Source organism: Fukomys damarensis, unplaced genomic scaffold (genome assembly GCF_012274545.1).
Source record: "Fukomys damarensis isolate Sample0158 unplaced genomic scaffold, DMR_v1.0_HiC HiC_scaffold_5, whole genome shotgun sequence".
In the NCBI taxonomy this organism is placed as follows: Eukaryota; Metazoa; Chordata; class Mammalia; order Rodentia; family Bathyergidae; genus Fukomys; species Fukomys damarensis.
The window spans coordinates 47,617,270-47,642,955 of record NW_022900917.1 but is presented as its reverse complement, the minus strand read 5'-3'; the positions used below and the strand labels follow the sequence as shown (position 1 = coordinate 47,642,955).

The window sequence follows — 25,686 nt, the reverse complement described above, 5'->3', positions numbered from 1 at the left end:
AAAAAAAAAAGAAATGCAAAGTTGAGTTAAGGGGCAAAAACTGTCCTGAAGAGCCTAGTGGTGAAGACAGGCACACAAATAAGTAGTCATAATTTTGTGAGATATGCCTCCATTCCAGAGCATGAGTCTGGGCCAAGGTGGATAAAGCAGCTCCACTCCCTGAGGGAACCAAAAACGACTGTCAGAGGACACAGCTCTTGCATCTTTACTTTTTCCATCTTTACACAGCTTTTGCATCTTGACATTCAGTACCTATTTGGAAGAAAACAAAAGCACACAGAGCTGTAATATAAAGCAGGACATGGCCAATGCTATTAGGACAAAGAACAAAGTGTTGAGACAGTTGAGACTAGAAGTGGATTTACTGAAGATAACAAAGAAAGTGACATTGGCCATTGACCTTAATGGATGAGCAGGTTTGTGAAAGCAGAGATATGAGGCAGGTTGAGGGGGTCATGAGCCACCTGAGAACATAATTTCCATAATTTCCATTCCTTAAATATATTGAAGATGAACTTTTGCTGCTAGAACATATAACACAGAGAAGGTAATTTTCAACACTATACAGAAATGGCTTTAAAGGAAGAGGAAAAATTGTCTTTAAAAACAATGACTTTCAAAAGCTTATGAAAAGTAGAAATAGTCAAGATTATCATCTTGATATTATTTACTTTATGTGTCTGCTATTGGCCAGAACATATTTTATTCCATTTCTTCTAGACAAGTGGAAAGCCACAGGGACTATTTCAATTCATATTCTGGGAAACCAAGAAATACACAAGTCAGCCATCTACAATTTGGTGATTAATAGGATGTCTAGACAGGCTCTCATGAGAATAACATTATTAATTAAACAGTAGTTTGGTTAAACACAACAGCAAAAGTAATTTTCAGAATAAATACTTTATGAATGTGCCCATCAATAAAGTAAAAGTAAAAGGAAATATTTTAATTAATTCATTTGTAATAATATCGAGACTGTAACTGGTGCATTCTGTTTGAGGGCCTGGAGAGTGATCTAATATTTCTAGTATGGCATGTCTTCATCTAACTGTTTCCAGCTAATGGCATTGTATATTTCAATTATCCAGCCAAAATTCCTTTTATGTCATCTATCAAGACAATATTACAGCCCATTAGTGAACTACTAGATCTGCCAAATTTTCTGTTGCTATATATTGTTCTGTTCTTTTAAAACTGTGCATTCCTTCATTTCATTAGTAAGATAATTTTCACTAAATGTGGAGAGATAGTGTGCTGTCACTATGATTAAATACCTGACCCTGCTTTCTGTCACTCAAAAGACCTGTTTAATGGAAAAGAAACAAATACATTTGACCAGTATTTTTCAGCATATGTGTAGACAATGTATATTTTCAGAAAAAAACATTTAAACCAATATTTTAGCACAATCCATGACCTTAGACCATAGAAAAAATTTGTTATACTGAATAAATATTTCTAAAAAATAAATACCCAAAGAGCTTGCTCTGTTTGACCCTCATAAAAGTTCATCTATAATTACTTGCTTAACCATTTGTTCTGACTTGACCAGTGTCTCATCTTATCCCCAAATCTTTCCTTGAATTTTGGCAGAACTTAGTTGAGTGATGGAATCAAGACTACATAGCTTGCATCCAGTTACATGTTAGTCATCTGGTCAGTCCCTTTTTGTTTAGCTAGAAGAAACTTTGCATTAGAATCATATAAACATTTTTCTTATTATAAAGATTCCATTGAGGATACCGTGATTTCTAGCTCTATGTGTATAAATATGTAACAAAACAATGTATGACTATATTATTAGCTATTGCACTTTCTAGGCCTGTTACAACAGGTGAAAGGCAAACTTAGAAGTAAGTTTTACAGCCTTAGTTCAAATCTGTTTCTCTCTCTGTCTTAGTGAAACTTTCTTCTCCAAAGGAAAGTGGTCTCCTATTAAGGTTTCAGGCTCAACTTCATCAAATTAACTCTCCATATTGATACATGTGAAGAGTGTTTCATCATGACCTAGTTTTCACTCCAGAGGCTTTCTCATCAATCCTCTGGCATTTCTTCCAGTAAATGCCAATAGATCAACCAGTAAATGTGGATGGATCTACTAATAAATACTGCTGGATCCAGGTATTTTGAATTGAATGAACCAATATTGGTAAACACCAAAATATATGTTTTCTCAGAAAGACTAATGATATACTAATATGTACTTCAGACATTACTCGTATTTCAAAAGACATTAATAATGAAAGAGCAATAATTCACCTTAAAATCCACATAAAGGTATAAATAGAAGTTTTATATTTTATTCAAAAAGGTAAGTCAATAAGAGCAGCAGAAAAATAATACTCACTGTAATATTGAGCTATTGTGAAGGCATTGGCTTCTTACTGGAAAAGCCTTTAGCACACAGTCAAAACATTCATATGTTTCTCTGCTTACGTCTCAAGTAAAAGGATGAAAAAAAATCATGATTCATGCTATTTAATTTACCAGAGTTTGATATGAAAAATAATATTGGAATGTAACAGCTATCACACAACTATGGGAGTACTATTTAATAAACCATGTCCAAGATAAAATTAGCAATGCAACCTCTAAATTTCTGTCCATGTGCAAAACAGAACTAGTTCAAAAATATTCTATTGTAGCATGATTTATCCATTCCACCTCTACTTATTCCCTTCTTTGCAGTGGAACTGAAAGAGACCCAGAGTGTCACTTATTTTAGTCCCAATGCGTAAGAAAAGACTCTTGACCTGTTTGGCTGCAATTTGCATCGAGCTCTTTAGAGGTCAAAGGAAATTTGATCTGTCAGTGTCTATGTTACTAGTGCTCAATTTGCCGGAATTCTTTAATTTTCAGGCAAAAGGATCATCTTAGAAGTTAGTTCTCCACAGTAGGTTATATGTCTTGAAAGAGGTTTACACAGTAATCCTATATATACAGCTCATCAAAAGTGCATCAAAAGAGGTGTACAAGATGATCTGTGGAGTTGAGAGAATGACATGTTACAGCTCAATTTTCTGTTTATTTGTATATAAAAACCTAAGAAAAGTTAGCTTTCAACAATATCTGAGTTATGGATTAACTTCGACAACCTTAGTAGGCACAAATGTCAGAAGGTCACTATGAAAATAAAATACTAGCAACAGCCTGCAATTTCTCTTGCAGTGGAAGCAAGAGCTCAGCTGTGTGATGGAATTAGCACTGATGCTCTTCTTGTGTTTACTGAGATGAATTAGAATCTCTGTATTCTATGTTAAGTACATTTACATATTATGCAGTCTATTTTTTAAGAAAACTAATGCAAAATTGCAAGTGGTTTGGATGTGTTTCTGCAAGAACCTACGGTTTGAGGGTGAAATTAATTATGGACAATTGGATGACTTTATTTTTGTGAAATAGCAAAGGTGACACGCATTGTCTTCTTATTATAACCTTTCTGTCAGGTAGAATGTAAAATAAAAACAGCAATGGTCTGATAGAAATGAAAACAATATTCCCCAAATTTGAAATTGCCAGTAGAAGTAGTAAATAAATACTGTTTTAGGTTCTGCTTTATGTGTCTTTAATAAAAATATATAGTAAAGTTGTAAAACATAAACTAGATGTACAAACTTCATGTTGATTATAGCAGTTTTCTTCCAAACATTGAAAGATGTCATCTACTATGAAAAACAAATTTATATGTGGTATGACTTCTTAAAATTTCTTCCTAGTCATTTTTAAAGATCACGCTATATATTAAAACTTAAGGAATTTCATTAATATCACTTCTTTTACTGTAGCTTAAATTGTGCACTGAGCCTCCTGAAAACTTAAAATCCAAGTTCACAGTTGTGGTAAGCAGAATCATGGTCCCCAAATGGTTTCCACAGTCTAATAATTCTAACTCCCTATACCTCTGAATAATTACTACTCATAGCAAAGGAGAATGAATTATTTGCAAATGGAGTTAAGGGTGATAATCAGGTAGTCTTAAAAATTATATTAACCAAGATCATTCTGTTAATCACTTTCTAGTAACTAAGAGAGAAACATCTGAAAACTACAATTTAAAGAGGGAAAAGTTTATTTTGGCTCATGGTTTCAATGGGATCAGTCCAGAATTGGCTCTTTCCAAGGCAGAAACGGCACAGTGAAAAGGTATGGTGGAGGAAAGCTGTTCACATCATTGTAGCTAGGAAGCAGAGAGAGAAGGGAGGAGGAGCTGGGAACAAGAATAAACTTTTCCAGGTCATGCCCCCAATGACCTGCCTATTCTGACCAACATGTTTTGTACATGACCAGAACTGTACAGCATAGTCAGCTATGAACTCGTTAGTGACCCACTGATAAATATAGTGCCCTGGTCATTAAATCATCTTTCAAAAATTTCACCTCTGAACAAAAGACTTTGGGGAGACATTTTGGATGTAAACCATAACAATTGTCTAGGTGGATTCAGTGTAATCACCAGTATTCTTTACAAGGAGATGGAAGGTCTAGAACTAGGGCAGAAGCCTGTGAAGAAGTCAGTCCAGTGTTGCTGATTTTGAAGATGGAAAGATGGCACCAAAAGGCAAGAAACACAAACATTTTAGGAGAAGCTACAAAAAAGCAAGACAAGGAGGGGAGAGACAAGGGGAGGGACAAGGGGAAAAAATGAGAACCAAGACCTGTCATGTAAAGGTACAAGATCCCAGTAATGAATGCAACTGCACTGTATGCCTAAAATGTACCAATAAACTCAATTAAAAAAAGAAAAAGCTAGACAACACATTTTTCAGACTTTCTGTAGAGATAATGCCCTGCTGACATCTTGATTTTAGCCCTCTGAGACCCATTTCAGACTTCTGATCTCCAGAACTTTATAACTTTTGAATAATAAATTTGGTTATTTTAAACCACTGAACTTTTGCAAATTTGTTGCAACACAAAATAAATACAACAGAATTCTTGGTCTACAGATATGTTGGAAGGTACACACCCTGAGGGAGAGTCTACCCCAAACTAGGAAATGATTGATAGATATCTCCTGACATGATTAGTAAGAAAAGATCCCAGTGTTGTGAAGGTACCACTAACATTTGTTGGCATAAAGAAAAAAATTTCAGTAAATATATCAAAAGCTTTACTCTGTAAGAACTCATTCAAATAAATAAAAACAATGTCAAATTAACAAATAGCAAAGAATGTCGTCTAATAATTCACCAAAACATAAAGGGCTAATGAAATATGAAAATGGTTCAGAAGTAGTACAACTACTGCAAAATATGTTTAAAAATATCAACTTGTTCATTTTATTGACATAGTTTTTAAGCTTGTGCTAATACAGATATGGCAAAACAAGAATTGTTAGTTACTTATTTGCCAAGATAAGAAATGATATAAGCTTTTGTTGTTGTGTTGCTTTTGACATATAATCATACATATTTACTGCATTAAATTTTTCAAACAAGCTAGAAGAAAATACTTTCAATGTTCTTACCACATAGAGATCATACAAACTTTTTAAAATCAATTCAATAGTCTGTAAAAATCAGTCACAGAAATATTTTAAGACACTTTTATTATAGTTCTAATCCTAGAAATAAGATGACCAAAATACAGAAGTATTAATACTCATCATAATATTTACAATTTAAAGTGACTTTCAACAATAAAAAATTGCTTAAATATATTACATGTGTTCAAATAAAGCAAATGTATGTAGTCATTAATAATTACGCTTATAAAGAGTATCAGCGTATCTTACAAGGCTATAATTGTGATATGTAGCAACTATGTGAAAGAAGATGGGAAATATATTAGAAAGGTATTAGTGGCCTCGTGCTCTGGTTCTCAGCAGGAATGCAAGGGAGAGACAGTGCAGCTTCAGGAAGATTCTGGAAGGATCTTGTAGCATCTACATGCGCTCCCCATGGTGCCAAGATGCCCAAAAGGCATTTCAGCTCAGAGGAAGGGAAGTGAAGGAAAAGAAGACCAAGCCAGGTTGTCGCTAAACGTGCTTCTGCCAAAATGGAAGCAGACCCAAAATAAGGCAATGGAACTTCAACCTTTGATACTGGGGATACTAGAAAAGTTTCTTTTGTAAATATTATTTTATAATACAGATAGGAGGAGGAAACAGACTAACAATGGAAAGAAAGGAAAGAAGATAAACTTCTTCAGCTGTTGAAGCAGCTATTTTTCATACCTATCAAACAACTTAGAATAATCTTAGACTAAAATTGATTTGTCGACAATTTTGTCCTCCAGGAATTGCAATGTCTCTGGCTCCATGGAGTAAAAATCATTTTCTCAGTATAATAAGAGCAGAAAACAATATGAGAAGCTATAAAAGCTGTACTCTGTGCTTGGATTTATTCTTTGAACCACTAGCATACAAAGTATAAATGATGTCTTCTATTTCATTTTATCACAACTAATCACCAGAAACTTACTGCATTTTCTTATTATATAATTAACAAAACAATTTAGTAGCTAGATAGAATTTACATCCCAGAACATTTCAAATAAGGACATGATTGCTGTTTAACTTATAAGCAGCAAATTTTGATTTCTTTTTTGGTTTCTAAGCATTAAAATAGTTGTAGTAATAATAAATCTAGTACAAATTGCTCTGTATATAGTAAAAATATGTGCTGTGAATACGCTATACTTATTTTTAAATTCTGTATCAAAATCTACAAGAAATATCTAGAAATTATTTTCCCTCGGTCCTGTGTTTGTTTATGCTTTTATGAGACAGAGTCTTCTTGTGTAGTTCAAGCTAGCCTCAAACTCACAATCCCCCTGTATCAGCCTCCCTAGTGCTACTGTGTATTTTTGAAAAAGCTATTAAGTTAACATAGAAATGCAAAGATTCTTTGAAGTTATAGCTATTGTTTAAAATAAGTTTTTCTATTATAATTGTATAGATGTTACTAACACCTATTCTTTATATTTATGGACATTAGGCATAACTTCTTAAGTTATATATTCTTTTCTTGTTTGCAGTTGATTGGTTTTGTGTATGCCTGTTATGTGATCAGTATTTCCATGGAAGAGGAAGACACCTGTAAGTACTGTTACATTTCCCGGTGAGTTCATTCTAGATGAGATTCAGCTTTCAAAACTAATCATTACAGGACTATGAACCCTTTCATATTTAAAACCCAAACTAATTGAACTAGGCAAAGTGAAGTCATAATCAAAGGTTGACAAATTAAACGGCACACAAATCAGGTGATACTGAATATTGAAACTCTCAGTTGTATAGGATCATGCACAGACTCAGCAGCCTAAAGACTAGTGTTATATGGTATCTTAGTAGCTTGTCAGCAGAGAGCTAAACAGTATTTTGAGTAGATAATAAGGGGTAGCTTTATCCACCACCAACCACGATGATGTTGGTGGCAGAATTTTGATGTCTAAAAGTAATAATATCAATATGATACATTATAGCAAAATCCATATACATAAAAACTATATACAAAATGCTATGATAAAACCAAAAGTTGCAACCTTTAAGATAGGATATAAAAAAGAGATATTATAAAAGAATTAATACACTGCTTAGAAGCTGTCATATTTTAGCACCAAATAAAGCACATACATCATAACCTTATATGTTATAGAGATTTGGCAACATAGCTCATGAAATGTCATTTATTGAGCACTTGGTTATATGTAAGGCATTCTTCATATAACTCTCTTACATGTTCATGTGTTACCAAAGAAAATATAAATTTATTTTTTTAAGTTATTTATTTTAGACAAATCACATCTAACCAAACTGGAGGTTAGGCATCGGCATTGCAATTATTGTCAGAATTATAAAGTGAATTCTTTAACAAAATGAAGATAATGGGCCAGGGATTTAGATCAGAGGTTCCACCACCTGCCCCGCAAGAGCAAAACCAGAGTTCAATCACCAGTACACTCCCCACCAAAAAAATGAAGATAAGTAGCTAGGCACTATAACTTCTTTGTAGAATATAATTCCAAAATGTCTGAGGTTGCACCTCATCAATAGATGCAGTAGATGACGTACGAAATGGAATCCAGTTGACAATGGGATATCTTTTCAGTTTATTTGGTCAATTGTAAGAAGTATTAGACCTTGTGATTAAATGTATCAGATGTTGAAAACACGCAAACATACTGCATGATATGTTACATGCTTTCTTGGGGATTTAAAAAAAATACCGATGAGCCAGAGAGTTTCTGATACTTCCAAAGTACAGTTGTAATGACAATATATTTTACTTTGGTGATAGCTTTTAAAACTGTAGTCACAGGAGTTTCATTAGTTCCACAAGCTAATGAAGTTAATGTACAGAAAGTGAGCAGCACCACGATTCAATTCTCAACTAAGATAGGCTGTATGACCACAGATAATTGGTTGATTTTGAATTATTTTCACTGAAACTGTGACTTCAAGGAAGTTGTGGGGATTTGGATTAAGTAGATACTTCAAAAATTGATACATTGGTAAATCCCAGTTGGATTCCTTATGAAGTACTTTTGAGTAGGTGTCCCCAAAGCCCACCCCCACAAAGAACAGTCCTTGTTTTTTTTCTCCTCACTAGATTTATTGGAGGCTCTGAGAAGATGCCAGTAACTCAATCCTACCTTGTTTTTGGATAAACAGCAGAGCAATCATTAGTCTCCTTTTATCTAATAGAGTAAAATAGAAAAAGTTTTTCTTTGAGATCTGTGATTTTAAGTAAAACTTGAAAACACAAAATGACATGTGAAATAAAAGGCTCATCTAATCCAGGTAAATGTTTTCTGACCTTCTAACAGCCTTCTTTTAAAATAATGATGTCAGTGGATATTGATTATATTGTTACTAACAGATATTATAGTTCCATTGGCTTTGATTTCTTTAATTAACTTTAAATTTCTCTACAGAAATCTCTGAATCAGCTATTTTAATGCCCATCAAACTGAGATTGAAGCAGCTGCTATCAGCCCATTCTATTAATGGTTTAATTCTAGTGTTTGTTATTAGGACCATACATTAAGTTACCAAGAGACATCTGGATATAATAGCTGCATTGCCATCAATTCAAATAATAATTAGAGTCAGAAAGCGCCTTAGGTGCTCAAAATAAAGTAAATATGCCCAACCTAACATGATAATCTGCTGCAAGAGAGAGGAGAGTGAAAAGTAATCACAAACCTTTTAGTCTGATAGTTCTCAAACAAAGGCAATTTTACATTTTTATTGAAAGAAGGAGGAATCCAAAGTGCAGATGTAATTAAATTTTCCCAGGGCCTTCAGAAAGAAAATGTGAGCAAAAGTAATGTCCACAGCCAATTGCAATGATCTCATAGACTGGTGCAGTTTCTGCCAACACTAGGCTTTTAGGTGCAGTAACAAACTGTCCTTTGGATATGACATTACCAACCCACCGTCAGGAAGATAATTCCTTTTGAATTGTTTTTCCAAATTCTAAATGCAAAATAAGAAAACAATATTGGTAACTTTCCAGTCCATCTAAGTATATTTCTGGAAAGTTTAGTCTGCAAGGTAACTATAAATATAATGTGATATGACAGTATTTTCATAGACAATATAACATTTATCATTCTGATTCCTACACAAATTATTGAAAATTTCTGCATTATTAAAAACACAGAATTAAACCCTGTTCTGGGGCTGAAAACTGTCAGCTAGCCTTAAAAATTAATAACAACCCTGCTTCTCTCCTTTCCCATAGAACTAATATTTCAGATAGACATTTCTGTAGGATAATAAATGCTTGAAGAAATCTTCATTTCCAACCACCCATCATCTTAGTTACCTCTTGGCCTCTTTACTGACTATTTCTTATAAAGATTATGATCTCAGGTCAAAAACAATAAAATAAAATGCTGGCAAAAGGCCGAGTGCTAAGTGGGGGTCAAAGCTTTCTATCATTTGTTCTAATGAAAAACCCAATTTATATCTCTCCCATTTTTAATTGTTTCATTTATATGTATCTATCAAACTCTATGAATGCTTTTGGGACGCTAGGATCTTGGCAAACTATAATCATAAAAGCTTGTCAATGTTTTGTTTTTTAATCATCTACTGCTGCAAATGAACTTGCCAGTTTGTTACTATGTTGTTGAGACTTGCTGAAAAGAATGTTTTTAATTCAGGGAAGTGTGGAGGTGATGCAAAATATCCTGAAAAGTAGTGTTTAACTCATGCAAATACTGCCAGGCTTTTTCAAAGGATCTGTTCAGCAATACTTCTCATATTAAGTTGCAAATCGCACCTGAGACTTTTTTGAACTCCCAAAGTCTAATCTGGGTTGTATATGTTGAACGGTAGGGGAAAAAAAGTATACTGACAATCCTAACAGTTTGTGAAAACTGTTGTGAACCCCTCAGATCTAGTTTCATGTTTTACATTGAAAAGGTCAAAATAGCTCCATTTGACCCTTGTCAGTGTACTTTTTGGGGAAATGTTCATTGGAAGGAAGTGTGGCTATTAGAAAAACATTCAGATCTCTACTGCCCTTGAGGCTTCCTGCTGGCCAGTGTTCACGTATGTGCCTGTCTGTCCATGAATTCTTTCTAAGAAGGTGCAGCAATGTTACTGTAATAATGGTATGACTTAGAATTTTTAAGAAAAAAAAAACTATCTCCTTCTAAAAATTTACTAGAAATTCTAAACAGGAAAGAAATTGACTAGCTAGAATGTTAGTTTGCAAATTTTCTTTTCTTAATTTGTAACGAATGGAGAAACCTCAGAGAAGTAGTAGAGAAGTAGACTGCGAGGTCAGGAAAAAGACACAAGGAAGGCCTGGATGTTCCTCGGAATAGAAAACCCGCCATTGTTTAATTCCTCTTGCGCTGTATGGACATTTGAGGGCTGTGAGCATCAAAGGTGGAGAAATGCATGAGTTGAGTAGAATGATCTGAAGTCATGGCTGACATGTTAAAGGAATCAGTGTTTGTCCACTGTGAAGTTAAGAATCTACTAGTTCTCAGAGAGTAGAATTTGCTTTTGGCACCTATCTGGGTTCTGTCTTGAAGTCCAGTTTCCTTATCTTTTCAGAGCTCAGAGTTAGAGCCCCAAGAATTTCATTGAATTTGCTGAGAAGGTTCTGACAGTGACACTCGCTAAGCTTCCACTAGAATAGGTCTATGAAGACAGGTGGAATCTTTGTTTTGTCTCCAGCTTTAAACCTAGAGCTTACAAAGGTGCTTTTCACTTTACATTTAATAAAGAAATGTTTGCTTGGAATTTAGCTCAGTGGTTCTACTGCCTGCCTCGCAAGCACAAGGACCTAGGTTCAATCCCCAGTACCAAAAAAATAATAAAATAAAATAAAAATAAAGAAATGTTTGTTAAATTTATATTATTAAGTAGATTCTCTGGGCCTGGCAACTCATTTTTTTCTAAACACATTTTGAGATCTTTAAGTTTGATTAGATGATACTGTCTTATATTTAGAATTTAGTGAAATGTTTTATGCATCTACAAATATTTGTGGGGGAAAGTGGAAGTTCTGCATTTCTTTACCATAATTAGATGTATTTTTAATGATTTTGAAGGTCAGAATATAGAAATGAATTAAACCTCCACTGTACTGTGGACCCTGGAACAAAACATCTCTGAGAGAACAAATACATCCAAAATAAGGCAGATATTTGGGACTCAACTCCGCAAACTGTGTCCAAGAAGACTAAGCTACTGTCAAAGAGTAACAACCAGTAATTGTGAGACAGCCCACAAGTGGGAAGGTTGCACAAAACAGGATAGGCTTCAAGCTGAAGTGCTATGGCTGAAACACAGGATTCCAAATCATAAGTAAGTTACTAAGAAAGTCTCTCTCAAGAAGAATATCATCAGCACCCAAACACCCAAACCATGAATCAAGCAACTCTCTCCAGTCACAAGACAAAGAGAAGCCTTGTCGCTAGAACCAGTCAAGTCAACCCTAGACTTGGAACCTAAATAACTGTGTATCTTCTTAAGAAGTCAGCATGACCAGTGAATAACCATAGTCATAGTTTCTTCTCTCTTAATTTACCTATCTCCAGCTACAACTGTTTTCCTTAATCCATTTTTTTCCACACCCAGGACTTTATCCCTCTCTCTGTCCATATACTGTCTTACATACAACTGCCTCTTCTCAAATTTAGTGGCTTTTCTCAGGCTAGATTAAGGCAACTGTGATGCATTGTTACATGCTTTCATTGTACATTTTACATTTTCCTTAGGAACATTGCACAAACTATAGTTTGTTGTTGTTGTTGTTTTGGTACCAGGGATCAAATTTGGGACCTTGCACTTTCAAGGCACGCAGCTGCACCACTGAGCTAAATCCCTGACCCCTATAGTTTTTTGATGTGTTATTTACTGGGGCCATGCTTACTTCCTAACATGAGTATTCTATACAATATTCAGTAAGTGAATACTAAATGTATCAAGGCGTGAACAAATGGATTCAAAAGGATGACTGGTGCTTCTATTGGCAGAAAATGGAGAGAAAAAGCTTCCTTTTCTATTCTCCATTTGCATTTATACAAATGACTACTCATTATTCAAACTAGAAATTTGGGTACACTCTTGATTCTTCCCTTGCTTGCCACATCCAGTGCCATCATCACTAGATGAGACATCTTCCCCTCCTCTCTCAGTTTCTTTACCTGTTACCACAGCATGGTACTATACACAGGATAGCTTTTATACTGGGAAGAAAGTCCAAAAGTAAGACCTACAGACTTTGAGTCTGGGGAAGGCCCACTTCCTGGTTTATATATAGAAGTCTTTAAATTGTATTCTCATATGGTGGATAGGTAACGCAGCTGTCCAGACACTTTTTCATGAAGACACTAAACCTGTTTATGAAGGCTCCATTCTTTGAGATAATCACACTCTCTTCTCAGTGCATCAGTGGTCCTGGAACATATCTGTGAACCTGAGCTCTACTTTTTTAACTACTACATTCCCCACTCAGAGAAGGTGGGGATCATGTCTTAGCTCCCTTAGGACCCCAGAATCTGTTTTTGTATATGTAACATCATAATAAATCAGTAGATGTTTGTTGTGCAAAATATATAATATGGCAACTGTCCCATGTCACTGTACTCATATATTTTCTTGACTTTTTATAAAAATTTAAAATTCTCACTTCTATACTACAGAAAAATCTAATTAATTCACAGTAAGTTATAAATGTGTTTTTACTTATATTCTCTGGGAATTTTCATTTGCCACTGTGTTAGCCAGCATTCCATCATTGTGACAAAACACCTGAGATAACCAAATTATCGAGAGGAAAGGTTTATTTTGGCTCATAGTTCAGTGCATGATCACTTGGACCCATTGCTTTGGCAGTACAGTATATCATGGAAGAAGCCAATGGGAGAAGAGGCTGCTCACCTCATGTCAGCTAGGATGCAAAGAGAGAGACAGGCAAGAGTGCAGTCTCCCCAGTATCCCCTGCCAGATCCTGCTCTAAATGATACAATTTCCTTCTATTAAGACCCCACCTCCTAAAGGTTCCACCACCTCCCAAGATTATCACAGATGGAGACTAAACCTTTAACATGCAGGCCATTGGGTGACATTTAAACCGTAACAGTTACTAAGAATGGCTTTTTTTTTCTTTGACAGAAAATTGATACCAGCAAGCAATAGCCACACTCCAGAAGGGGTTCTAATTTTCTGTGCTTCCACTTGAAAGTGGATGTTAGAAATTATTTAAGTGAAGATCCTAACTCTGCCAATACCTGCTTCTGTGACTATCAACACATCACATTACCTCTTTGGTTAATTATAAAGACACTCTACAGCTCTAATGTTGTGATTATATAGACTGTGCTCATGGGTGAGGATATTTCAAGTGGAATCAGATATGTCACATTTTATTCTTAACTGATTGTCAAGTAGTCAGTATCAGGAACCATTTCAAGCCATCCTGATCTCTCTGCTCCAGATTTATAGTCATAACATGTGAAGCATCAGCCTATCCCTAAAATAAGCACTACATACCCGTGCCTGCCATACTCCTAATTTTCTTCCTCAGACAGGGCATCGATCACAGATTCTCACCATTATGAACAGCCCAAGCTGTGCAGTGGTACATAGTTAAGTTGACAAAGGAGACGGAGGAATGCTCCATCCAGATAAGACAAAATGGAGGACGAAAGATTTGGAACCCAGATACGATAGTGAGGAAACAGGGTAACAAATTTAAAAAAGAAATTCATACCCTGTGGCACAATGAATACACAGTAAGAAAAAAAATGTGTTATACAGACTTAATGAAGATCCTGAGCCATAATTTTATCCTGGTTATTAGTGGCTAAAACTTAGTAGCCCACAGGGAAGAGCAGGTGGCAGCACTCAGCCATAGTCCTCAGTGCTTCTGTTTTAAATCTAAATTAAATATGTAATCCTTTCTACCCCTCAACCTCAATGCTTTTACTGATCTGGCTCCGTCAGCAACACTGTGGGTACTGATCCCCCATTTCCATGTGTCTGTCCCTAAGCGGCCCAGTCCCTCTGCGAGCAGCACCTGCCCTGACACAATTTCTCAGGGTCTCAGGTGAACCTGCCACCTCACTCCCCATCTTCTCACTGTTCATGCTCAGCACTGCTCCAAATCCCTTCAAAATGAATGATTTCGGTTGTCAGTGCCTTGCAACCCCCTACCTTCCTTTTCAAGACATTAAAGTTTCCTACCTCTGTCTCAGGGATAAGTAAAGAAATACTGTGGTTCCGAGCACGCTTCTCTTCTTGCACCCTTCACCCTTAGCAAAAAGATTTACAGTGAGATTGTGTTACAAAGAAAATAAAGCCAGCAATCATGGATTCCTCAGGTTCCCAGGCTCTCTCTCCCGTTATCTTTACCCACAATCACCATCACACTGACATAGAAAAGAGGCTTCCTTTCACCTGTGACTTTTTTGTTTTTAATCTTCATTCCTCTGGCATATTAAGGCATCTTACTCCATTAAGTATTCTTTATCCCCTCCCCTGGCCATGCAGTTTCTTCCTCCTTCTCACTCTTTTTCTTCAGCTTATCAAAAATAGTAACCACACAAAATTTACATTAAAAAGAAATGACCCTGACGCCCTACCTGCTGTGTATTGAGTGCTTCTGTCTGTTGCGCTTCTTTCCTGCACATCTAGACCTTTCTACCCAGTCCAGACTGACAGTGTTTGCTTCCTCATCTCTCATTCTCTGTCACTTGACTGCTGCTGGGATAGCTGGTCCATGTTATCACTGGAAATCCTTTCTCAAAGGCGAAATTCCCTTAGATCTCATGAAGATTCATTAGAATTGACGGCTTTGGTCAGTGTTTACTGTTCTTCTGGATTTCCAGGCAATCACATTTCTTGAATTTTGTCAGGCAACACCACCTTTTCAACTTATATTTACCAGTTAAAATTATGTCTACATCCTGATGCAAATGGAGCAGATTTCTAATTCAGATACACTGAAGAAATGGTGATGTGCTTGTTCCGGCTACTTTTGAAACGATGATTTATCATTCAGCCCTTAAAATGTTAACTAGTTATCACCAGTCTATAGATTATACTCATACAGTTATACTCAAACATTTTAAGGAAAATCAGACAATAAAGTGGAAGCTTTTAAAGATTAGGTAGTAAAAAGAGGTGTTTGTGTTTTTTAGATAACATCATGGCACACAATAGTGTCAAAATCTATAGTTGCAGACCAAATAATATTTCATGGAGACTTTATTTTACAATTCCTTTGAAGAAATAGCATGCAGGTAGGTAGCAATAAAGGGCATATATGGCACACTCATCTTTATATTAAGCACCCTTGTTTGTATTAAGCACTTTATTGACCACGAAAAAATAATAATTCAGTGTTCTTTTTGGCAGCAATATTTGAAAATGGAATCTAAATGAAATATGAAGGAATATTCACATAACTTGGGAACCAAACATGGAATTTTGTATGTTATATAAAGTAAATTAATTATAAATTATGTACAAATTATACCAAACTGACTTTTTGTTCATATTTTTCTTCATAGAATCTCTCTCTCTCGCTCGCGCACGTATAGATTACACTTAATGATGTATTTCAAAGACATCTTTCTTTGCTACAGTTCAATCAGCTGAAAAACTTCTAATGTTTCTCAACCCTGATTTATTCTATACCACCTTCAGAAATTTGGTGGCAGCTGTATACAGGCTTGTATCAGAGACTGGCTAGTAATGCACTAAACCTGTACACCTGTATGTTGATTCTTCTCTCAGGCACACAGCTGTAATATACCTCAGCTTCTGTGCCATTAGATGCACCATGAGATTGAAATTCAGAGTGTGGACATCTGCCCTGGCCCCTAGAACCTCCATTTGCAACTTTCACCTTCGCCTTTCCACCACCCACAGAATACAGACATGCACGGACGGCTCAGGAGCCGTGTTTAAGAGGGAGAACGCACAGTGTCAAAGCAGACTGAGTCTCAGTTATTCTTTGGAAGACAGGGAATTACATAACTGGAGATTAGGGTTTTCGGTACCTTTGAGTCCTGAAGCAATGAGGAAGCCCCTAGAGGGTCTGTCAGGGAAAGGCTGCCTGAGCAGAAGACCTCTGAGTAGAAACCAGCAAGCATTCTCCTGTCATTCAAGGGGGAATGGGACATTTCAGGAATGAACAAACACAGGAGGTGCCTATTTGCCTGGGAAGGGCTCTTGAAGTAGATGGCATTTAACTGAGACCTATTGGGTGAATCAGTCTGTGAGGGAAAGAACCAGGAGAAGAGCAGATACACTATTGTGCTCTATTTCACAATCCTGGCAGATAAGTAGCAAGTGCATAGGAAATCACTTCCGGGAAGAGGATTCGAGCCAACACGAAGCCTTTGACTGCAGCAGCTACTTCGTGCTAACTTCTTAGGAGGGTCAGAGGAGCGATTTCCTGACCTGCTAACTCTCAAAAGAGTTTGGGACCAGATGGCAGATTATATTAGGGGCTTCATTGTTAACTTTGTATTAAGCCAAAGGGCCATGGGAAGATGACGAAAATCATACTTACAGAAATCCTGGCTTCTATGTAGTACCAGTAATTTCCAGTATATTCCATGTTTAACATTAAGAGATTGCCAATATTACAGGCATTCTGATATATAAATTGTCTTTCTTCTACAACAAACCACTGTCCCAGAGGGCTAGCAATCCCAAGCCTTACTCAGCATGAGCACACACACACACACACACACACACACACAAACACACACACCAGGGTATAGGGGGACTGATATCTTGTCACATCTGTACCGACTCAGGCATAACATTTAGCCAGCTCTGCTGGATAATGTGGAGCCAATAAATGGGTTCAATCTTTGGAATGTTATGATCAGATTCAATTTTCTTTGAACAGTAATTCATAGAAAGAGAAAGGGATTTAAAAAATACAGCTCAGTGAAGAAACGACATTTTACATGGAGATTGTCCTACAAAAGGGAGAACTAAAAGTAATAATCGGGTCTATAAAAAATAAAATAATATTTCAGAAGATAAACATCCAAAATTGTAGAAGCAGACAATAAAAGGGAATTGTACAGAGACTTCAAAGTCAACAAGTATTTGTTGCTTGGTTTATAGAGCAAAGTAAAATATTGGGTAGACATAAACAAGAACGATAACAATGTATCAGACTGGAGAACTATGAAAAAAATATATTACATGGGAAAAGAATTTGTCTAGAGTTGTTTAGACAAGTTCTTAGAACTGTTTTAACCCTCTTCCCTTCAAGCATGACTTTACCTTCAGTCATTCTATTCTGCTTCATTGATCCCAAAATATTCTATAAATTTATTATCTCATAATTAAATGTTGAACACTCTTAGAAAATTTTAAAGAGGAAAGAAAATGTCAGTATTGATTATAAGAAACCTCTGATTTCACAAGTCAACTCAAAAGAGGGACAAAAATTATAATTACAACCAAATAAAAATGCAGGATAGCACCAAAAAGAGAAAAGGGAAATGTGTTTGGAATTGTCCAGAATACAATTTTCCTCCAAATGAGCCCAGCAATAATAACACAAATACCTTTAGTCACCAGTGAATAAGAACAATGATTGAAAAATGACAAAATTTTTGAAAAGTCTTCCAGTGAAGCCAAGCTCTAGTTGTAGGCTATAAGCAGTCATTCCATCCAATTACCAAGCTACAAATGAAGATTAACCTAAGGGTTAAGAATATACTCACTGTAGTGAAATAGAGCACAATCGTGTAGCTTTCAAAGAGCTGAGAAACTTTAAAGAGAATAGAAAATATGATCTTCAATATGAACACTAACATAGGAAAGGAAAAAACTTGCTACTTTTTCCAAATCAACACTAAAAAGAGAAAATAAGCACTAAAAAGCATACATGTATTGGTCTAAGACAGGGGGAAAAGGAAAGCAGATTTGTCATAGGCATCTTTATAAAGATGAGACAACTTTCACAACAAAGAGCCCTGAGTGCCACCAGAGGAGTACTAAATGCTTATTATGGTCAAAACATCCCTATAGGGACCATGAAACAAGGTTCCTCGCAAGAATCAGAGGCAACATACTAAAGTGAGCAAGGTCCAGGGTATCCTTCAAGAAAAACTGGATGAAGCATATCACTTTATCTAAAGGCATAATGCTCAGTAGAGCATTAGGAAAAAGTCACTTTGTGCACTTTGCACAAAAAGGATATATTACCTACAAAGACTGGCTTAAAATGCTAAGAGAAGACAAAGAGATCTCCCCTTGGGGTTCCTACTAGTGTAAGTGGGAAGGAAGGGAGATGGAGAATAAAATCAGTACCAGTCAAAAGCTAAAGTAAAGCTGAAAGAAACTGTCACATGGGCACACAGGCAGGTCACATATGCTCCCCCAACAGCACCCCCGCCAACCCTGATTCCAAGGTTGAAGACGAAGCAGGTGCGGTGGAAATGCCTGTCATTGCAATACAAATAAAGATAATTATGGATGGGATTAGAGAACTAAGAACCAGAAAGGCCATAGTACTTTCTCAAGGCATATAACCTTTGGAATTAAGATTTTTATGCCTGACTCCTGCTATAGTTTGGCTATGGTTTGTCCCCTCCAAACTAGATTTGATTGATTGCCACTGTGGTGGTGATTTGGGAGATGGCGCTCATGAAGGAGAATTTTAACTCCCAACCTGTTAGATGTCAATTGTGCCTGAGTTCATAGTCACACAACATCGAGGAATGAAGTCACAAACCAAAGGAGGAAGTTAGGAGAGTTTTATTGAAAATAAGGGGAAGAAGAATAGCTCCTGGATTTCCAGGGGAATTCCCAAATGATATGCCACTATGGGCCTTTGTCACGGGTAATTTACTCAGCAATGTCAAAACATTAGTACAATCTGGGTCAAACTACAGTCAACCTATAGGATTACAAGCATAGCCACTTAGCCAGCATTGGTCCAGTAGAGAAATGAGTCACGTAGCAAGGTTACATGGAAAGAACCAAAGCATTTTTGGAAAGGATGGGTCCACATTCTCTGGTCACCCACGTGGGCATCTGATGCCTATCTGGGATTACTGGACCAGGTGGTGCTAATTGTAGTATAGTCTCAAATTGCTATGTCCAGGCGACATGCAGGCCTGGCTATTGCTTTTACATTCTGACCCCTGATCCTCTTCAAATTTGCCTCTAGCCATAATTTTGATGTATTTATTCTTTGTGCTGACTTTCTTGAGAGCTCAATCCCTCTCTAACTATGTAACTTCTATCTAACTTAGATGTCAATAGCAGGGTCATTAAGTGATGGTTAAATTCTAAGAAGAACTAATGCCTTTCTCAAGAATATTGTTGTAAAGCAGGTCTAACCCCACCTCCACCCAGTTATTTCTCCCATGTACTCTCACTCGTCCTTCACCTTCCCACCATGCTAAGAGGAAGTAGAAATATCCTTGCTGAAGCCACTATCATGCTCTTGGGCTTCTCAGCCTCCAGAACATGAGCTGACCAAATTCCTTTTCTTTATAAGCTCAGGTATTCCGTGATAGCAACAGACAACCAGTATGCAATCCCACACACTATTTGGGAGGTCTTGTAGTCACTTGGGGCACATACACCCCAGTTTGAAGACCCCTGGTCTCTTACTGCCTCCCTCCAGGCTCCAGCTTGAGGAAAAGCTGGGACCTCAGACTGAGTTGGGGCCAATTCCAGGCTCTCCATACTTTAGGAGATCGCTCTCAATGTCTGCCACACCAAGTAGGAATCAAGGATAATTCAACCACATCAATTCTGAATATCAATACCTGAGACGAAGGTAGACAACCTGGAAGTGCATATTTTGCATGGCTATTACCAAACAAGAAGAGAGAAAAATGTTGGAGAATTCTGGGCAGGACCACATAACCTCTAAAACAACACGTTGCATTCTTCCATCTGGAGCTGATATGTCATGGAACATCTCTCTAGTCCTGTTTGCTTTCTTTCTTCAATTTCACAAGCTTTCTGAAGTTGAAAGATTAGAAACTTCCCGCGCCATAAAGACAGCAACAAGAAATAGCTGTGAAGTTGGCATGGGGTGTCATCTGCCTGCTTGGATGGCTCCTGAGGTACACAGTTCTTCCAGGCAGGTGGCAGCACAGCCCCAGCCAGCCCCTCCTGCACCCCACCCCCTCCATTAGCAATTAGTAAGTGTTTTGAGGCACTGTCCACTCTCCTGTGCCCAGCAGACACATCATTGTACCTGCCGCCACTTGGTGCACAGTGATTGACCCAACTATAACCTGTGGCTTGGCACAGCAGGTTTTGATTTCTGAAAGCTCAGATTCTTTGGATGAGAGACAGCAGCAGATTAGTGACACTGCAGAGTAGCTTGTTCCCTGCTAACACTGGCAGAATTTCATTGCCAGCTATCTCTGAAATAACTGGCCTTTCTTCAAAAGCCTTCAGTGGTGGGGGTGCACTGCAAAATCCCTCTACATGAACTAAGTTGATAGCAATCCTTTACCCCAGGCTTTTTGTTATGTGTTCACACCACAAAACAAGTAAATCACCATGAAGTGGCCCCAGTCATTGAGTTCTTCAAGGCCTCAGGACAGGGATTTAGCTCAGTGGTTCTGCTACCTGCATTGCAAGTGCAAGGTCCCAAGTTCAATCCCCAGTACAAAAAACAAACAAAAAAAAACAACAAAAAAAACACACACACAAGTTCTTCAAGGCCTGAGCAATGATTTCTTAAAAATGTATGGCTGGACTTGGCAACGTATATAAAATAAGTACCTATTAGAAAGGCCAAATAATTATATAACGGGAAAAATGACAAACCAGAAAATAAGTTCAGAATAAATGTGTCAGGGTTGGGGGTGTAGTTCAGCTTGACTAGTATGTGTGAGGCCCTGGGTTACATCTTCAGCAATAAGGATAAAAGTAAATATGTCTATTGGTTCTTATTTTCCTGAGTCTTTCTCTAGGCTAACTGCAATATCACAGAGGCTTTGTGTTTCTCAATTCAGTGTCAAGGCAGCATATACGAGAGCTGAACGTGAAACAAAACACCTGCACTTTGGTCGTTTGGTGAACACAGGTTAAACATGGAGCATGAAAGAGCTCAGTGCTCCTTGGAAATGGCATGTGTTGGCATTAGGTGTATCAAAGGTAAAGCTAAATTCTACATCCAAGGGTCATAACCTGGAGCCTGGGAATAAAAAGGATTTATTTCCTGTGAAATAAATTGTTTAATGAATAGAGACGTAAGGTTTTTTTTTAACAAAAGGGTTCCATACATTTTATAAGATTATAAAAGATGTCTGCATCCTAAAAGTAAAGAGCCATAACTAAAGCTTGTGAAAACTTACAATTTTCAATCTCCACCCCTACTTCATTCATAAAATACATGCTGATTGCCTAGTAGCACCACAGTGCTATAACGTGCTTTCAGAAAACAAATGAGTCAAAGATCAAATATTTTAATTCCAGTGAAAAGAAGATGAAAATATGAAACTAATATATCTGAGCTGGTCAGGCACTATCTTATGCAGTATATACATTTTCTTTTCACTCTTCATAGTAAAATTATAGTAGACACTATTAACCATTGCAGATGAGTTCATTTACCAGAAACAGTCACAACTAGATTTCTTGTCTAACTTCTTCATCAAAAAGTGAAGTTTATGTGCCCTTTCCTTGATAGGGTTGGTGACTGTCCCAGTAGAGTTGGTGGAAGTGAATCGTGTGACTTCTCCGGATCAGTTATAGAGGTCAACATAGCTTCTGCTCGGCCTTCTATGGTGGGTCACTAGGCTTTTAAACCAGCTGTCAGGCTGTGAGAAAGTGCAGGCCTCACAGAGAAGCTGGTGTGGTTAGCATCAGAGTCCCCGGTCCTCAGTTCCAGCTGAGAAAGCAGCCAATGCCAACACCCTGCGCCAGTTTGCCTGCTGTACAGATGAGTAACTTTGGAACCAGCACCTCCAACCTCCTGTAAAAGCACCCCAAAACTCTGGGAAGAAGAAATTAACCTTTCTTGCTGAGTTATGGTCACACTGATGATTCATGAAAAACATAAATATTGATGATTGTTTTAAGCCACTATTATTGGGTGGTTTGTTATGCAGTGATAGATAACTACTACAACAAGCAACTTGCCCATGTAAGCAAATTTCTTCCTACAAGTTAAATCATGCTCCCACAGTCCCAAAGCTAGTAAATAGTGAAGCTGGAATGCAACATAACCTGCCTATTATGTAACATCAAGTCAAGAGGATAGAGGAGACAGTTTTACCTCTATCTGTGACTCATATTTCTTTAAAGGAAGTTTGAAAAAAATTTGGCAAAAATGTTCATATTTATGTAATTCTAGTGGTAAACACAAGTGTTGGCTATTTTTTATGATATGATTTTCTGGGTATTACAAGTATTTTACTATTTAAAATGAACTTTTCAAAGATAAAACAAAGAATACTTACAAAATTTGAAATGTTTAATTAAAATCAAACGTGTAATTTAAGCTTCAGACATGAAAAGCGAATTAAACTTGAAATTGTATTAAATTGTCATACTTTATAAAATCAGAAGTATAAGTAACATGATGTCTATGTGATTAATAGTTTGTGTCCATTAGCTCTATTTTAATCTCTTTTTCCTCATTGAATCCTGGTAGTTCATGTCTTCATATATCTATTTTGAACTTCTAGTTTGGAGAAATCTTGAAAACCCAGAGATTTGTGTAAAAGTAGTGAAAAACAGATTATCCCACAGAGAAGGATCCACATACCAATTCTGGATTTATAATAAACATCAGGAATATCTCCACGAGCAGTGGGAATTATTAGCACTTCAGTGGCCTCTGAGAAGCACAGGAAAACTCTCAGGTCCCTGGGGTCTCTTCTCATGATCCCAAAGCACTACATCTTCAACTTCATATGACATACAAAGCTGCTTGGTTGATAATCAGCCCTCTTGTTCTGTCCTTCACACACAGGGTGAGGGAAATACAGTTGCCTTATATTATCTTTTACTTCCATGAAGTCACTCAAGTTATTAGTGGCTGAGCAGGGAATTGAGTCAATAACATTAATGGAAATTTTGTCATGATCTAAAGTGTCCTATAGATGAATGGAGAAGTTGCAATTGGTTGTGTGATTTGACAAGTAGAAAGCGAGTCTTTATGTACAGAGCAGATATGGCTCTATATCTAGAATGATTCTATAATCCTTTCATTTGGGTAAGAATCCTTATCAGAAGTTCTTGATGTAGCTGGGATGTAGCTCAGTGGTTCCTCCGCCTGCCTCACAAGCACAAGGACCCAAGTTCAATCCCCAGTACCAAAAAAAAGAAGTTCTTGATGGATAGAGGGAGTAACAACAAAGATATTCAGTCACAAATAGCATTATTCCTATAGGAAATTCCATGGCTGTGCTGCTAGGAGCTCGTACAGGAAGTGCATGTGAAAGGACTGAAAAAAAAAAAGGCTTTTCTGGTCAGTCACCCCATGGGGTTTTTGATGATAACACCTAAGTTTCCTAAAATGGTGTAGACAGTGACACTCTACAGAGCTACGTTTTCTGAATAGTAGATGCTAACTCTAATCACACTAATTTCTTCCCAAAATATATTACGCCTGTGCAGGCTTTCACCACTGTACACAGAATTCAACTTCACTGTCCTACAAGCTTGCCTGAATGCTTCCTTCAATGTCTCCATTTCTGCCATTCCCTGACTTTCTACAGTAGATTCCGTGTAGTGTTCTTGCTATTACGATAGAAGACTAACAGAACATTTCCAATCTATCCCTTCCTCTTTAATACCTTTGGAATTCTGTGGCTGTCTCTTCTAGTACTTTTTATGTCTCATTGAAGTGCGTCCATTGTTTCCAATGAACAAAACTTAGTTCAGCGTCTTCTTTCTCCTGAAAATGAATCTGAAAGTGCATAGTTGCCTTACTTTCTTATCAATGTAATCTGATGGTTTTTCTGCAAACTTATTCAAAAGCTGATAGTCTTTCTTAGAAATTTGTCTTCAAGGCTTTTGTTAAGTCTCTCTTTAAATTTTTTTTTGTTTATTTATTCAGTTTTTTGAGACAGAATTTCAGTATGTATGTATTCCAGGCTGGCCTCAAACTAACAGTAATCTCCTGCCTCAGCCTTGAGAGTGCTGGGATTACAGGAATGCACCACTGTCTACTTTAAAAAAATTCTTCATTTAAAAAAAATGATTTGACATTGACATTATTTTTTTAAGTGAAGCATTGATTCCAGAACTTCACCCTTCATTTATACTTCAATTTATACCTTTACTTGGACTCTATCAAGTGGAGAGTTTTGGTACATGCAAAATGAATGATTTTTTTTACATATGGAAATAAAATCATCTTTTGCATTTGTGGGCTTCTGTAGCCAAAAAGCCTCATTGCTACATCTTATCCATAAAGGATTCCTAGATATTTTCCCTTTATTTATTACCTAATATTTAATTATTCATCTTTAATAGATTTTTTTTCTTGTAGACTTGTCTGGTTCTGGAATCTTGATACTTTGACTTTTGCCTTGCAAAATTTATATCACACTAGAATTCTGACATGCAGAGTACACTAGAATTCTGACATGCAGAGAAAGTAAAGCTCATTTTTAATGCCCTTAACTAGAGTGAGCATATGGCCTGAGTTGATTGAAACATCACAGCAAGCCCTAGCACCCCATATAACTTAGACTTTGTCCTAGATTTTTTTACTTTGCAAACTTAAACATTATTATTAATAGTTCTAGTAGGAGAATCTAAAATGTGAAGCAGGCAGTACCTTCAAGCTTGTAACCCGAAGGTGAGGTACACTTACAATGAACAAAAGTCTCATTTTACCATATGGCTAAATCTGTGAGGAAGTCAGCAATAATGCTCATTTCCACAAAGCTTAAAAGGTACAACATTACTGGTACCTTCCTTTCAAGAGCAGTACAGTACACAAGCTGATCACTAATGAAATGTTTTGAAAGACAAGAGTTTGGACAGAGGTGTGGAGATGGAGAAGGAAGAAGTACCTGAAGGTCCAGCTGTCCCCAGGGATTGTCCACAGCAGCATATGCTGACAATGTTGACAGAGAGCTCCCAGAAGTACTGGTCGATGGGATGACCCATTAGTGGACAAAGAATTTCTCAGAATTGAAATGATAACATTTGTAATACCTGTATCATACCATTTCATTACACGCTTTCCAAAAAATTATTTTCAATAATGATTTTTACTTAGTTTTAAAAAATCTAATTCATGGCAT

At 36.8% G+C, this 25,686-nt stretch overlaps 1 protein-coding gene across 1 annotated transcript in view; it reads left to right on the top strand.

Annotated features, from left to right (window-relative positions):
* Positions 1-25,686, top strand: part of Nkain3 (sodium/potassium transporting ATPase interacting 3) — a 303,871-nt gene that overhangs the window by 262,989 nt on the left and 15,196 nt on the right. The window contains exon 5 of the mRNA XM_010641319.2: positions 6,982-7,042. Coding sequence (XP_010639621.1) covers positions 6,982-7,042 — 61 coding nt within the window. The remainder of the gene's footprint in view (positions 1-6,981; positions 7,043-25,686) is intronic.